The following is a 15,640-nucleotide window of genomic DNA, read 5'->3' on the forward strand; positions in this document are numbered from 1 at the left end:
GATTTGTCTTGTTTTAAGGCAGTAAATTTGTGGCTACTTGTTACAGCCACCATTGAAAATTCACGCAGTCACCATGTGTCCTCACAGGTTCGTGGTAAGCTTTAAGGAGGCAAAGGTGTAAAACACCAGTATGGTGCTTGGGTTAGAGCAGGGGTGGGCAAACTTTTTGACTCGAGGGCCACAATGGGTTCTTAAACTGGACCGGAGGGCCGGAACAAAAGCATGGATGGAGTGTTTGTGTGAACTAATATAAATTCAAAGTAAGCATCATTACATAAAAAGGTATGGTCTTTTTTTTTTTTTTTTTAGTTTTATTCATTTCAAATGGGCCGGATCCGGCCCGCAGGCCGTAGTTTGCCCACGGTTGGGTTAGAGTGAGAGTCCCTCCATGGGAGCAAGGACGGAGCCCTGCACACAGAAATCACACAGGCAGCAAGATGACTTTCTGAACATCAGCTTTTCTTAACCTACCCTGGTTTCTTTAATGTGTGACGTTGCCTTTCCTTCCTCAGCCTGGCCTTGGGTCTGAGCTGACTGTGTGTCTGCCATAAAGGTCTTCTTAGCTGGGCTCTTCTCCCAGCCACCCCACCCTAACGGCCACCACTGCGTTGCTCATTTGTCAATTTCAGAAGCACTTTGGCAAAGCCAGGTGCAGAAACTCTGCCATAGCGAGTCCACCAAGAAACTGAGTCTCCAATGGGCTTCACTGAGGAAGAGAGTGAATGGGTTCTGAACACATGTTGCTTTACACCGTTGTCCATTTCTGATGTGGCAGCTGGTGCCAGTCTTCATGGGCAGATGTATGTGGAATTATGAGTGGGGCTTTTGCCCCAGATGTGGTGGTGCATATTAATTTGTGGTTTCAGAGGACACTGTGGTAACATGTTTTCTGATTTTTCTTCTTTAAATTTATTTATCCTACAGCCAAAACTGTGTCGATGCGTACCCCACTTTCCTTGTCGTGCTCTGGAGTGCGGGGCTACTGTGCAGCCAAGGTAAGCAGCTTCTCTCTGTGTTCTCTGTCTGAAATGTGCTGGAGGAGGCTCCAGTTCAGGCTCTTTGTTGAAAGGAGTTTGTCTGACCTCCAGCTCTGATCTGTGAAACCCTGGAGAGGTGCGGCCCGGAGGCCGTGTTTCCCGTGCTCTGTGCCAGTGGGTTGGTGGATAATGCATTGCTAATGCTGGCTCCCTGCGGTTGAGAGTGCCTGCACTGACAAGGGTGGTTTAAGGCTAAATGTGACTCAGAATCCGTAAGCAGTGTTAGCTCAGATACAAGGGCATTATAAATGAGAGTGCCAGAGGGATCTATTCTGGGGCTGCTGTCACTTGGCTCTCCTGCTAATGAGCTTCCAGGCTGGCAGTCCTCCCTCGGGCCCTGTCTGCAGAGTCTCGGGCTGGATTCCAGGTCTCCAGCCTTTCCCAGTTATCAGCAGCCCACAGTCTTGACTTCAGTAAGTTGACTCCCAGAGTGGATTTAAAATTAAATGGAAACCAGAGTAATATTTTTTGGTTCCCTTTGGACACTGGCACTGTGTCGGGGGGAAGGGTGGCATGACTTGGTCAGCCAAGCAGGGTGTATCAGAAGAGGTCACTAGTGTTCTCTGATGAACTATTTAACCCCCATCACCTCCTTCCACTTCATAAAGCAGGTAGAGTGGATATCCTTCCCCCATCATCCTTGGGGACACTTTGGTTCAGAGAGATAGGTCATTTGCTCAAGGTTACTCAGCTGGTGAATAATGAGCCACATTGAGAGCCCAGGTCTTTTGGCTATAGCCTGGATTTCTCACAAGTAGCCTTTTACTTTATTCATTTATATAATACACATACATAGAACACCTACTCTGTGACAAGCCCTATGCTTGGATACACAGTGACTGATAAAAAGATGGTGGGGAAGCCCACAGTAGTTGGCAAGATGAAACACAGAAAATCAGTGAATGGATAAATTATTACCAAGAATGGGAGGTGCCATGAAGGAAAAGAATAAGAGCAGTGATAGAGAAGAGAGGTGAGGGATGGCAGAGAAACCATTTCAGGGACACCTGTGGCCTTTTTCTGTGCTCCATGAGGCTGTCACTAGCTCACTATTTTCCACTTTCTATCCTGAGTTAAATAAGAAATATGTCCAGCAAGACTTGAAAATCAGGTCAAAATATGCTCATAATAGGAGTTATGATTCTTTTTATGTTTTAATGATACTTAATGTAGATGAATATAGAGTTGTTCCAGCTAGACAAATACAAAGGGAGTCTACAGGTGTTTCAGAGCCTGGGACTATGCATTCCCTGTCAAACATGTGTTGGCATTGTCAGGGGACAAAACTGTCAGTAAACTCTGTTCGATAATAGTTATATCATATAAAAATAGTAGGTGGTAGAATTTCTTAGCTGAAAGGAACCTTGGGGATCATTTGAGCCCAAACTCTTTTCTTTATAGAAAAGGAGCCCAAGCCCCAAAGGGACAAGTGGCTAGCTCGGACTTTAGATTGTAGAGCCCAGATTTGCACCCACTGTGCTCCTCTTGCTGTTCTAGGCAGCCCAGGTGCACAGAGGCGCACACCATACTGGCATGAGGGCAACAAGTGTGGCCATTTCCCACCCTGACTCCTATTATAGTTCAATGCAGTTCCTGGTAAAAAAAAAAAAAAAAAAGATGGGCTGGTAAGTTAGTTCAGAGCCATCCCGATGGAACAAACCAGGAAAAACTTTGCCCAGAACAAATTGTGAATTGTGACAATTTTGTGACTTTTGGAGAATAGGATGAACTTCACAAGCAGTTTCTTTTGTGCTTTGGATTCCTTATCTGTCATGTAACAATAGTATTTTTGGAGGCAAGGCAGAGTTGTGGAAAGAACACGGGTCTTGGGGACTGACAGACTGGGATGATTCCACTGCTGTTGTGACCCTGGGCTGTTACTCAGCTTTCCTAAGCCTCGGTTTCCTCATGTGTAAAACAGGAATGACTGGATTCCCAGGATGATTGTGTGAAATAATATGCATTCAGCCCCTGACACAGTGCTTGGCATATCGGGTTAAACCATATAAAACTGCAGCTACTTGACTGTTTGTGACTCATGAAAATGGCACTTTCATATAGTTCAGCTTAAAAATAGAAGCCCAATAAATGTTATTATTGATGGTGCTAGTGGTGGTAATAATGCTTTGAACTCAGACCTGTTTTCAAATTCCACCTCTCACTTGGCCAACCTATATGACTTTTGTTCATTCATTTGACAAATATAGAAGGCCAATATGTGCCAGGCATGAGGCCAGGCACAGAGATGAAGACTGGTAAAATACGGCTGTCCTCAGGAGTCTTTTGGTCTGGTAGGTGACTCTGGGCAAACTGACTTCTCGAAACCTAAATTTCCGTAAATGTCAAATAGTGACAGCAATGTGCTCCTTACCAGGCTGAGAGGATAGAAAACCCATGTACACAGAGAACCTTGGCAGTACTGGCATATAAAAAGTGCCCAGTCAGCACAACTCATCTGGCATTTGAATAATGCTAGCAGGTTTTCCAAGTGCTTTCATACTTATGCTTCACTTTCTTTGACTCTGAATTATTCCTGATAGGTGAGGAGCTGTAATCGGCCCTTTGTCCAGATGTAGAGCAAATTAAGTATTAGCTCCAGCTTATGGTAGTCCTAGTGGGGCTGTGCTTTCTGACTCGGCCCCAAGCTCCTGACTGTAGGATTTTTGGGGTGCTACATACGGTAGCTCCTCACAGGCTAGAATGAAAATGGAATCTCTTCCTCCAGAGACCTTTTCTGAATGGTAGCAATTGTTCAGAGAAGTTTGAGCACTGTGCTGCCTGGAAGCCCAGAGGTGAAGGTTATATTTTTAAGAGAACTAGGCTCAGAGCTGGGCTCAGGGTCTGCCCCTTCCTCCCACAGATACATCTAACACCTGGCAGTATCATACAAGCCTCTGGCCGCTCAAGCCCAAGTTTCCCACATCTGGAAATACAAAAGATGATACTGGTCATATGGGAAAGATTCAAATTAGATGATGGTTATGAAAATATTTTGGAAACAATACCACAATGCCAATATAAATAACATCACTATTATTATTTTTAATTTTTAATTACAGTTGACATTCAATATTATATTAGTTTCAGGTGTACAACATAGTGATTAGACATTTATATATTTTACAAAGTGGTCCCTCTGATAAGTCTAGTACCCACTTGGTACCATTCACAGTTATTACAATATTATTAACTACATTCCTTATGCTGTACTTTACATCTTTGTGATTATTTTGTGACTATCAATTTGTACTTCTTAATTCTCTTACCTTTTTCTCCCATCTGGCAGTTATTAGTCTGTTCTCTGTGTCTATGAGTCTGTTTCAGTTTGGTTTATTCATTAATTTTGTTCTTTAGATTCCACATATAAGTGAATTAATATGGTATTTGTCTTTCTCTGTCTGATTTATTTCACTTAGTATAATACCATCTAGGTTCATCCATGTTGTCACAAATGGTAAGATTTCATTATTTTTTAGTGGCTGAGTAACATTCCATTGTATGTATGCACTACCTCTCTTTTATTCATTCTTCTATTTATGGACACCTAGGTTGCTTCCATATCTTGGCTATTGTAAACAATGCTGCAATGAACATAAGGGTGCATATATCTTTTCAAATTAGTGTTTTGGATTACTTTTGGATATATACCCAAAAGTAGGATATTGTTGGGTCCTATGGGAGTTCTATTTTTAGTTTTGTGAGGAGCCTCCATACTTTTTTCCACAGTGGCTGCTCCAGCCTGCCTTCCCACCAGCAGTGCACGAGGGTTCCCTTTTCTCCACATCCTCATCAACATATTGCTTGTTGATTTATTAATGGTAGCCTTTCTGACAGGTGTGAGGTGCTATCTCATTGTGGTTTTAATTTGCATTTCTCTGATGATTAGTGATGTTGGGCATCTTTTTACATGTCTATAACATCACTATTATTAAAATGTTCAGATTTCTTCCAGCCCTAGGCTGTTTGCTGAAGTTCACATCAGCCCAGACTGTCAGAACTTGAGGCCTCTGCTAGATTTTGTGACAAGCAGTAATTGCACAATGACTGTATTTTTAAAAAAATATTTTTATTGATTTCAGAGAGGAAGGGAGAGGGAGAGAGAGATAGAAACATCAATGATGAGAGAGAATCACGGATCAGCTGCCTCCTGCATGCCCCCAGCTGGCGATCAAGCCCGCAACTGGGGTTTGTGCCCTGACCAGGAATTGGTTGATGCTCAACCACTGAGCCGTGCTGGCCAGGCCACAATGACTGTATTAACATTGTGTTAACTTAGCCTGTTTGGCATATATGAAACTAAGGTGTTTTTCTTTTTCTTTTTCCACTTAGTTCCTGCTGCCTTTGCTGGGCTGATGTACCTGTTCGTGAGGCAAAAGTACTTCGTCGGCTACCTAGGAGAGCGAACTCAGAGGTAGGCACTGGGAGTGTTTAAGAACCACGCAGCAGTCATGCTTCTTGAGCACGAAGAGTGGTAATTCACAACCATATTCTGTGTAGCATCCGAAGGCTTGGGGGACCACTTGAGGTAGGATGGCCAAAGCTGACTAGGATCCCTCCTCTTTTTCTCCCTGAACTTCGTGGGCTCTGAAAATACAGCTGGGGGACTTGAACACTAAACAATTCCTGCCCATGGTGTAGGGCTCACAAAGGGTGCTTTAATGCCATGTGCTGCACATTCCTTGCAACCCCACACCCTCTACTCCCACCCTTCACAGTCTGGGTGTTGAATGTCATCCTATGTCTAGTTTTCCCAGCCTCCGGTGAGTGAAACATTCCATTGTTTGCCTAGAGAAATGAGAACTAAAGCTTGCACCGTGTGATGAGTTCTCTTGAATAACAGATTTTCCAGGGGCCAACAGAAGGAATGTTGAGAACATACGGTACAATCATAGGCAGAGGATGGGGACTGAAAATGGAGTCAGCGTTGCATGGTTTACAGATGGTGCCAAATTAACAATGACACTCCCACTCCACCTGGATTGGGAAATCCGATTCTAGTAAAATAAATGATGGCACTTACAGAAGGAACATTCCAGTGGCAGTACACCCAAGCGAACAGGATTCCTACTGGAGCAGAGGGGCTCCGAGAGTCAGGAATTTGTTCTGGGAGGTTGAGCTCAGCCTTCCCCTTCAGTTTTCTTCTTGTCCACTTTCCCACCCCTCCCGGCCTTTTACAATAGCACACTTCTCTAGTGGCTAATGGGTTCCCCGTTTAGATAGCATCCTTCAACAGTGACAAAGGCGCTGACATCCCAGGAGGTCAGCAGGTGAAAGCATTACTTCTGGGGAACTGGGAGCTGCAAAGCTAAGTGACTTGGTGGCTTGGTAGTGAGTGGCTGGAGAATAATGGCTTTTTCTTACAATTCTTTCCCGGTGCTCATGTCTGCTTCATTCCTCTCTAGTGGCCTTCCTATTCATCCTCTAAAACCACATTTCCATTATCTCTCTTATTCTTATCAACACTGTCCTAAATAATGTTCTTTATTCTCTTTTACCTGGGAAAGCCTCTATTCTGCCTTCCCCAGGAGATTACCTGCTGTCAGGAGTTGTGGGGGTGTCTATCAATAAAATAAGGGGGCTTGACTTCCCATGCAGCCCTGTATTTCTCCCCTACGACACAGGCATTTGGTTAGGTCACAATTTTTCTCTTTATCAGTCACCACTTGCCTGAGATCTTAAAGTTGCTTTAATTCTAAGACAATCTGTGGCTCATGACAAAATTAGTCCATTTACCCATAGGCACTTCTTATTTTAAAGATAGTCACTACTAGGAAATGGATAGAGGCAGCAAAAATAAACAATAGAATATAGACTTAACATCTGAAAAATATTTGATTTCTCCAGACCTCATTGAAATGTAAATGGCTTAACCTCTTCTTTTTAAATCATTTATAATTTTTTTCAATTACAGTTGACATACATTATTATATTAGTTTCAGGTGTACATCCCAGTGATTAGACATTATATAACTTACTAAGTGATCTTGCACCATCTTGCACCATCTGACATCATATATAGTAATTACATTATTATTGACTATATTCTCTATGCTGTACTTTACATCCCCATGATTATTCTGTAATTACCAGTTTGTATTTTTAATCCCTTCACCTTTTTTACTCATCTCTCCAAACCCCCTCCTATCTGGCAACTGTCAAAATGTTTTCTGTGTCTGAGTCTGGTTCTGTTCTGCTTATTTTGTTTTTTAAGATCCAATTGTTGATAAATATGTATTTATTACTGTTTTATTGTTCATATATTTTTATCTTTTTTTTTCTTCTTAAAGAAGATCCTTTAACATTTCATGTAATACTGGTTTGGTGGTGATGAACTCCTTTAGCTTTTACTTGTCTGGGAAGCTCTTTGTATGTCTTCTGATTCTAAATGATATCTTTGCTGGGTAGAATAATCTTGGTTGTAGGTCCTTGCTTTTCATCAATTTGAATATTTCTTGCCAATTCCTTCTGGCCTGAAATGTTTCTGTTGAGAAATCATCTGACAGTCTTATGGGAGCTCCCTTGTAGGTAACTGCTTTTCTTTTGCTGCTTTGAAAATTCTTTCTTTGTCTTTTACCCTTGGTATTTTAATTCTGGTGTCTTGGTGTGGGCCTCTTTGGGTTCATCTTGGGACTCTCTGTGCTTCCTGGACTTGTGTGTCTATTTCCTTCACCAACTTAGGGAAGTTTTCCATAATTATTTTTTCAAATAGTTTTTCAATTTCTTGCTCTCTCTGTTCTCTTTCTGGCACCCCCATGATGTGAATGTTGGTATGCTTGAAGTTGACCCAGAGGCTCCTTACACTATCCTAATTTTTTGGATTCATTTTTCTTTTTGCTGTTCAGATTGTGTGTGTGTGTGTGTGTGTGTGTGTGTGTGTGTTCATGCATGTGCATGTGTGTGTTTTGTTTTCTTCCTTATATTCCAAATCACTGATTAGATTCTTGACTTTATCTATTCTACTGTTTATTCCCTGTGAATTATTCTTCATTTCAGTTAGTGTATCATTTCTGACTGGTCCTTTTTTATGCTGTGGAAGTTCTTACTAAGTTTATTGAGCATCCTAATAACCAGTGTTGTTTTTATTTTATTTTTTGTTAATCCTCACCAGAGGATATTTTTTCATTGATTTTTTTTTTTTTTTTTTTTTAGAGAGAGAGAGAGAGAATGGGAGGGTTGGGGGCAGAGATACAGAGAGAGAAACATTGATGTGAGAGGGACACATTGACTGGTTGCCTCCCACATGCAACCTGACTGGGGCTGGGGATAAAGCCTGCAACTGAGGTATATGTCCTTGACTGGAATAAAATGCACTACCCTTCAGTCTGCAGGCCAATGCTCAGCCACTTAGCCAAAATGGCCAGGGGAATAACCAGTGTTTTGAACTCTGTATCTGGTAGGTTGCTTGTGTTCCTTCTGTTTAGTTCTTTTTCTGGAGTTTTGTTCTGTTCTTTCATTTGTGACATGCTTCTTTGTCTCCTCATTTTGGCACCTCCCTATGTTTGTTTCTATCTATTAGGCAGGGCTGCTACATCTCTCAGGTTTGGTAAGTGGCCTAATATAGTAAGTGTTCTGTAGGATCAGTGACATAACCTCTTGATCACCCAAGCTGGACTCTTGAGGTGCAGCCCTATGTGGGCTGTGTATATCCTCCTTTTATAGTTAGCACATTAATGGGAGGGATTTACCTATAGGCAGATCAGCCACAAGGACTGGCTGAAACTACTGACTACTGATCTCTGATAACTGTGGAGGATCAGTTGTGCAGGGGCCCACCCCATAGAGCATAACTTACTTCAGCAGGGGTCTAGTGCCTGCTGAGTCTTCCCCTTTAGTGTGTCCCTTGTGGAGGTGGTTGGGTGGTGGTGCTTTGACATAATCTGAGGCTGTCCTGGATAGACTAGCTTTGAGGCCTGCCAGGAGGTGCAGGCCAAGGTCAGCTGCTGTCTCTGTTCTGCCTGGGTATACCTGGCATGAGCTACAAAGTGATCTGCAGATGGCTGCTTCTTGTGCTAGGCTTGGAGCTTTCCAGAGAGGCCAATCTGTGAACCAAGGTGGCTGCTGCTAGTGTTAGGCCTGGGCCACTTAGTGAGAGGTATGGGGCACACTGAGGCCAGATGCTGCTTGTTTAATATATTTTAGGATAGTCCAAAGCATGAGGCAAGATAGGCCATTCATATGGAAAGACACTGGAATCAGCTTGGTGGGCCCAAAAGTTGGATGGGGTGGGGCCTTAGGGAATCACCAGGGTGGGGAAAACAGTTTGAGTCAAGTCGGTGGAGTCTCAGATATGGCACCTCCCTGCTGGCTTTATGAGGGGAGGTTCATCGAAGGAATGGTTGTCTCTGCCAGCATTTCTGTCTGGAAGAAAGCTATTCCCCAGCTCTTGCCCTGATGCTAGACAATTTAATTCCTCCCCATATGTCTCTGGTGCCTTTCTAGCTGCTGCCCTAGCACTGGAGCTTAGAGGGAGTGAGTCCAAGTAAGTCCGTGCCTGGGCCCTTTAAGAAGAACTGCCTGGGACTCCAGCAGCCCTCTGTCTTCCTCAGCCTCAATTCCTGCTGGTTTTTACAGCCAGAAATTACGGAGACTTCTCTTCCTAGAACTGGAACCCCAGGCTGCCTGATGTGAGGTGGTGACCCTCTTGTCTCTCAGGTGGGACCTATGCAGCCAAGATATCTGTCCCATTTTTAAAAATATTTTTATTGTTTAAAGTTTTACATATGTCTCCTTTTTCCCCTTGATTCACCCCCCCACCCCCCACCACTCCCAACGCTGAGGACAAGCCCCCACCGCCCCTGTGTCTGTGTCCATTGGTTATGCTAATATGCATGCATACAAGTCCTTTGGTTGATCTCTAATCACGCCCCCCCCCCCATTTGTCTCTGGATCTATTTTTGTTCATCAGTTTATGTTGTTCATTATATTCCACAAATGAGTGAGATCATGTGATATTTATCTTTCTCTGACTGGCTTATTTCGCTTAGCATAATGCTCTCCAGTTCCATCCATGCTGTTGCAAATGTTCCTTCTTTTTTATAGTGGCATAGTATTCCATTGTGTAGATGTACCACAGTCTTCTAATCCACTCATCTGCTGATGGGCACATAGGCTGTTTCCAAATCTTAGCTATGATGAATTGTGCTGCTATGAACATAGGGGTGCATATATCCTTTCTGATTGGTGTTTCTAGTTTCTTGGGATATAATCCTAGAAGTAGGATTACTGGGTTAAATGGGAGTTCCATTTATAATTTTTTGAGGAAACTCCATACTGTCTTCAACAGTGGCTGCACCAGTCTGCTTTCCTACCAGTAGTGCACGAGGGTTCCTTTTTCTCCACATCCTCACCAGCATTTGTCGTTTCTTGATTTCTTTTTTTTTAGATATATTTTATTGATTCTTTACAGAGAGGAAAGGAGAGGGATAGAGAGTTAGAAACATCAATGAGAGAGAAACATTGATCAGCTGCCTCCTGCACAAGGCCCTGTACCCGCATGCCCACTGGGTATGTGCCTGCAACCAAGGTATATGCCCTTGACCAGAATCAAACCTGGGACCCCTGAGTCCGCAGGCCGACCCTCTATCCACTGAGCCAAACCCGGTTAGGGCAGTTTCTTGATTTCTTGATGATAGACATTCTGACAGGTATGAGATGGTATCTCATTGTTGTTTTTATTTGCATCTCTCAGATGATTAGTGACTTTGAGCATGTTTTCATATGTCTCCCGGCCTTCTGAATGTCCTCTTTCAAAAAGTGTCTATTTAGGTCCTTTGCCCATTTTTTGATTGGATTGTTTATCTTTCTTTTGTTAAGTTGTATGAGTTCTCTGTAAATTTTGGAGATTAAACCCTTATCTGAAATAGCATTGACAAATATGTTCTCCCATGCAGTGGGCTTTCTTGTTGTTTTGTTGATGGTTTCTCTTGCTGTGCAGAAACTTTTTATTTTTATGCAGTCTCAAGTCCCATTTGTTTATTTTCTCCTTAGTCTCCATTGCCTTAGAAGCTGTATCGATAAAGATATTGCTACAACATATGTCTGATATTTTGCTGCCTAAGGAGTCATCTAAGATTTTTATGGTTTCCCATCTTACATTTAAGTCCTTTAGCCATCTTGAGTTTGTTTTTGTGTATGGTGTAATTTGGTGATCTAGTTTCATTTTTTTGCATGTATCTGACCAAATTTCCCAGCACCATTTATTGAAGAGACTGTCTTGACTCCGTTGCACACTCTTTCCTCCTTTGTCAAATATTAATTGAGCATAATGGCTTGGGTTGATTACTGGGTTCCCTGTTCTGTTCCATTGGTCTAAATGTCTGTTCTTGTGCCAGTATCAGCAGTTTTGAGAACTGTGGCTTTGTAATATAGCTTGATATCCGGTATTGTGATCCCTCCAACTTTGTTCTTCTTTCTCAGGATTGCTGTGGCTATTTGGGGTCTGTTTTTATTCCAGATGAATTTTTGGAGAGTTTGTTCTAGGTCTTTGAAATATGCTGTTGGTATTTTAATGGGGAGTGCACTGAATCTATAAATTGCTTTGGGTAGTATGGACATTTTAATGATGTTGATTATCTGTACCATTTTAAATTTTTTTGTTAATCCTCACCAGAGGATATTTTTTCCATTGATTTTTAGAGAGAGTGGAAGGGAGGAAGGGAGGGAAAAGAGAGATAGAGGTAGAGATAGAGATAGAGATAGAGATAGAGATAGAGATAGAGATAGATCTATTTGTTGCCTCCCCGACTCACCCAGACCAGGCTAGGATCAAACCTGCAACCTAGGTATGTGCCCTTGAATGGAAATTGAACCCATGACTCTTCAGTGCATGGGCTGACTCTCAAATACTGAACCACACGAGCCAGGACCCTCCTAATTTTTATTCACTGCACAAGGGTGTGGGGCCAGCTTGTTCCATGATTCTGCCTCTCCTACCAGTCTCCCTGTGGCTTCTCTTTAAATTCCCTAGTTGTAGGACTTCCATTCAGCCAGATTTCAGGTGGTTGCTAATGATGGTTGTTTTGTAGTTTAGTTGTAATTTTGATGTTGTGGGAGGGGGTGGGTACTGCATTTACCTGCCCTGCCATCTTGACCAGAAGTTTAATGACCAGAACTTTAAATCCCTCCCTGGTCTCTCCCATTACATGGTTATAAGAAGATTCCACCAGCTCCTTTCCTCATGATCTGTGCTTGCAGACATTACTTACCAGTCACGGTGTTCTTTCCTGCAGAGACCAAATGTGTCCTCATAGTGCTTCTTAACACACAGTCTTTGATAGAAATGATACACTGTATACTGGATGAGATGTTCAATCCTAATCTAGACCAAAATGTAGCCTGAAGTAGATGCAAGCCTGAGCGGTCTGTGGCTAGGTCCAAAGAAATTTTCAATTCTGCCTTCTAGAAACTACTTGCTAAAGCCCTCGTACATCAGGGACCCCCCTCTTTTGTTTATCTGCCTCTGTATCTGGTCTGTGTCACACTTAGTCTCTGCAAGACACCTTAATGCCCTAATGCTTTTAGGGTCTGCTTTAGTTCTTGACTGTACCCACAGAGGAAGGTCCTGCTCAGTGAGTTCCTTCCCCAGAAATTTCTCCCTTGGGCTCTAGATCATCTTTGCTTTTCTCCAGAAGTTACTTCGGCCCATCCCCTTCAGAAGTTCCAGTGGGTAGGGAAGACATTCCTTAGTGTACATCCTCCTTCAAAGCTTCTCCTTCTCCTTCTCCTTCTCCTTCTCCTTCTCCTTCTCCTTCTCCTTCTCCTTCTCCTTCTCCTTCTCCTTCTCTTTCTCATTCTCATTCTCTTTCCCCTTCCCCTTCCCCTTCCCCTTCCCTTTCCTCTCCTCCTCCTCCTCCTCCTCCTCCTCCTCCTCCTCCTCCTCCTCCTCCTCCTCCTCCTCCTTCTTCTTCTTCTTCTTCTTCTTCTTCTTCTTCTTCTTCTTCTTCTTCTTCTTCTTCTTCTTCTTCTTCTCCTCCTCCTCCTCCTCCTCTTCCTCCTCCTCCTCCTCCTCCTCCTCCTCCTCCTCCTCCTCCTCCTCCTCCTTTCTTCACCCAAGGATCTCTTTCCATTGAAATATATATATTTAGAGAGAGAGAGTGGGAGAGGGGAGAGACAGAGAGAGAAACATTGATGTGAGAGAGACATATCGATTGGTTGCCTCCCGCACATGCCCCAATCAGGGCCTGGGATTGAGCATGTAACCAAGGTACATGCCCTTGACTGAACTGAACCCAGGACTCGTCAGTCCATGGGCCAGCACTCTTCCACTGAGCCAAACCAGCTAAGGCAAAGCTTCTTCTTCCAGGAATTTTGTAGCTCCTGCGTTTAGTCCTCTTAAAGTTTATGTTTCTTATTCTCAGTCCTACATCCTATTCTCCAAGCCCATTCTCCCTATCCTGACTGGGTTGTCTGTAGCATCCTTAACCAAACAGCAGTTAAGGATGAATCTTAGTTTTTTCACTGTTCATTCTAAACTACTATCTGGGCCCAAACTCAATAGCAGTTGGCATTATATTACAAGAATATCTGGCTTTTATCACCTACCTTCACCAGCTGGCACTAGGTTGCTCTCTCTTTCTGTCCCAAAGCACCTTGTCCCCTGTTGGAGTTCCCACTAAACTCTTCTGCAATTTGAGGTTCTCAACTAAGTGGTTGGTAGGCAAAGATTAGCAACTCTCAAGGCCAATAAGCTCAGGTTACTCAGCTCCACCTTCTTCTCATTGTTTGCTCACTCCTCATTCAGCATTCATTTAGTAAATATTTAATGATCATCTGCTCTGAGCTGGGTACTTTAGAACTGTCCCCCCAAGGAGACCCTGGGGATTAGGGACATGGGGCAAATTCAGAAATATTAAACTACCAACATACTAATGAGCACAATTTTCAAAAGAACTGATCCCTCCCAATCAATTTCCCTTTTAGTGTCAATATTTTGTTTATTTATTTTATTATTATTTTAATTTTTAGTCCTCACCAAAGGACATACTTAGAAAGAGGAATACTTAGAAAGAGGAAGAGAGAGAGAGAGAGAGAGAGAGAGAGAGAGAGAGAGAGAGAGAGAGAGAGAAACATTGATGTGAAAGAGAAACATCAATTTGTTACCTTCTGCATGTGCCCTACTGGGGGAATCAAACCCTCAGCCCAGATATGTGCCCTGACCGGGAACTGAACCAGCACCAGCAACCCTTTGGTAGACAGGATGAGGCTCAACCAACTGAGCCACTCTGATCACTCAACATTTTAGAGTCTGACCCCACCTCCCAATCATGGGGCCATGGGTTATTTCATCAGAGTTGGAGAATGAGCTTGCTTCTTTTGGAATTCCTGGGTGAGCACATGGATATCAAGGCTGGAGTTTTCAAAGTGAAACCCACCAACCAACTGCTCCAGACTCTCCTGGGATGCTTATTCAAAGTACAGATTCCAGGGGCCCTCCCAGACATATGGAACCAGAATCTCTGGGGTGGAGGCTCAGGAATCTGCAGGTGATTCTTATACACATGGAGTTTGGGAGCCACAGAAGGCTGCTTATGCTTTTTTTCTGAGAATTATTCATTCATGTGACACACATTTATGGAAGTCCTGATTTATTGGAAATGAGTGGGTGAATGAAGGAGACAGTATCCTGCTCTCATTTATCTTACCATTTTTTCACTTTAGAAGTTACTAGGTTTAAAGTGATATTTCCTTATTGAAAAGAACAGAATTTTAAAGCCAGAGGGACCATAAAATTTTCTTTTTCTACCCATATTTGGTGTACATTTTTGTGTGAGGTAGGAGAGGGGTGGTGAGTTGCCCAAGGCCACACTGCAGAGAGCTGGGGCTGGAACCTGGGTCTCCAAATGCCTGGATTCGCCTCTCTTCCACCACATCTCCACTTCTTGGAAGTTTTAGGTACATTCGAGATAGGAATTGTTTAGTACAATGCCTCTTTTATGTCTTCCTGTACATCTTATGCTATGTGTGTGTGGGGGCACATTTGTTTCAAAACTAATAACCAAATCCTAGCCTCCAGAATCTGCAGGAGTTCTCAGGAAGTCAGTGTGGCAGAAAGAGGAAGACTCTGGCCTCACACAGACAGGCTTGAATTCCCACTCTGCCTCTTCCTGGCTGTGTGACCTTAGGCAAATTGTTCAACTTGTCTGTCCTCCTTTTCCCCACCTGGAAAATAAGCTAATCATACCTCATGGAGTGGTTCTGAGAGTTAAATGAAATCACAGGTATAAAACTCCTGGTTTCTACAGATGCTTAATGATTTCATTCTGACCTTCCCCACCCCAATTTAGAGAGAACTATGTAATCCTAACCTTAATTTTTATTATTTAAAAACAATTTCAATTATGGTTGACATTTAATGTTATATTAATTTGTGGACACCAAATTTTGCTCTCTGATTATATCAAGAACCAGACTCAGCAGTATTAACTCACATGTTCAGCTGGGCTAGCTGTTCTTGTTGAGGAGTCCTGGTTGTCAAAGGCTCCCTCACCAGGGTCCATCCTAACAGCCATAATGAGCCATTTGGCTGGACTTTGCTAATGCCACACAGATGGACCCAGCCACAGAGATTACAAAATTCCGCAGATAGAGGGAGGAAACTAGGGTGG

General features: G+C 43.0%; 1 protein-coding gene across 1 annotated transcript in view; it reads left to right on the top strand.

Annotated features, from left to right (window-relative positions):
• The window catches only part of ALOX5AP (arachidonate 5-lipoxygenase activating protein), a 30,793-nt gene that overhangs the window by 13,903 nt on the left and 1,250 nt on the right, over positions 1 to 15,640 (top strand). The window contains exons 3-4 of the mRNA XM_006085463.3: positions 925 to 995; positions 5,367 to 5,448. Coding sequence (XP_006085525.1) covers positions 925 to 995; positions 5,367 to 5,448 — 153 coding nt within the window. The remainder of the gene's footprint in view (positions 1 to 924; positions 996 to 5,366; positions 5,449 to 15,640) is intronic.

Source organism: Myotis lucifugus, unplaced genomic scaffold, assembly GCF_000147115.1.
Source record: "Myotis lucifugus unplaced genomic scaffold, Myoluc2.0 scaffold_19, whole genome shotgun sequence".
Taxonomy (NCBI): Eukaryota; Metazoa; Chordata; class Mammalia; order Chiroptera; family Vespertilionidae; genus Myotis; species Myotis lucifugus.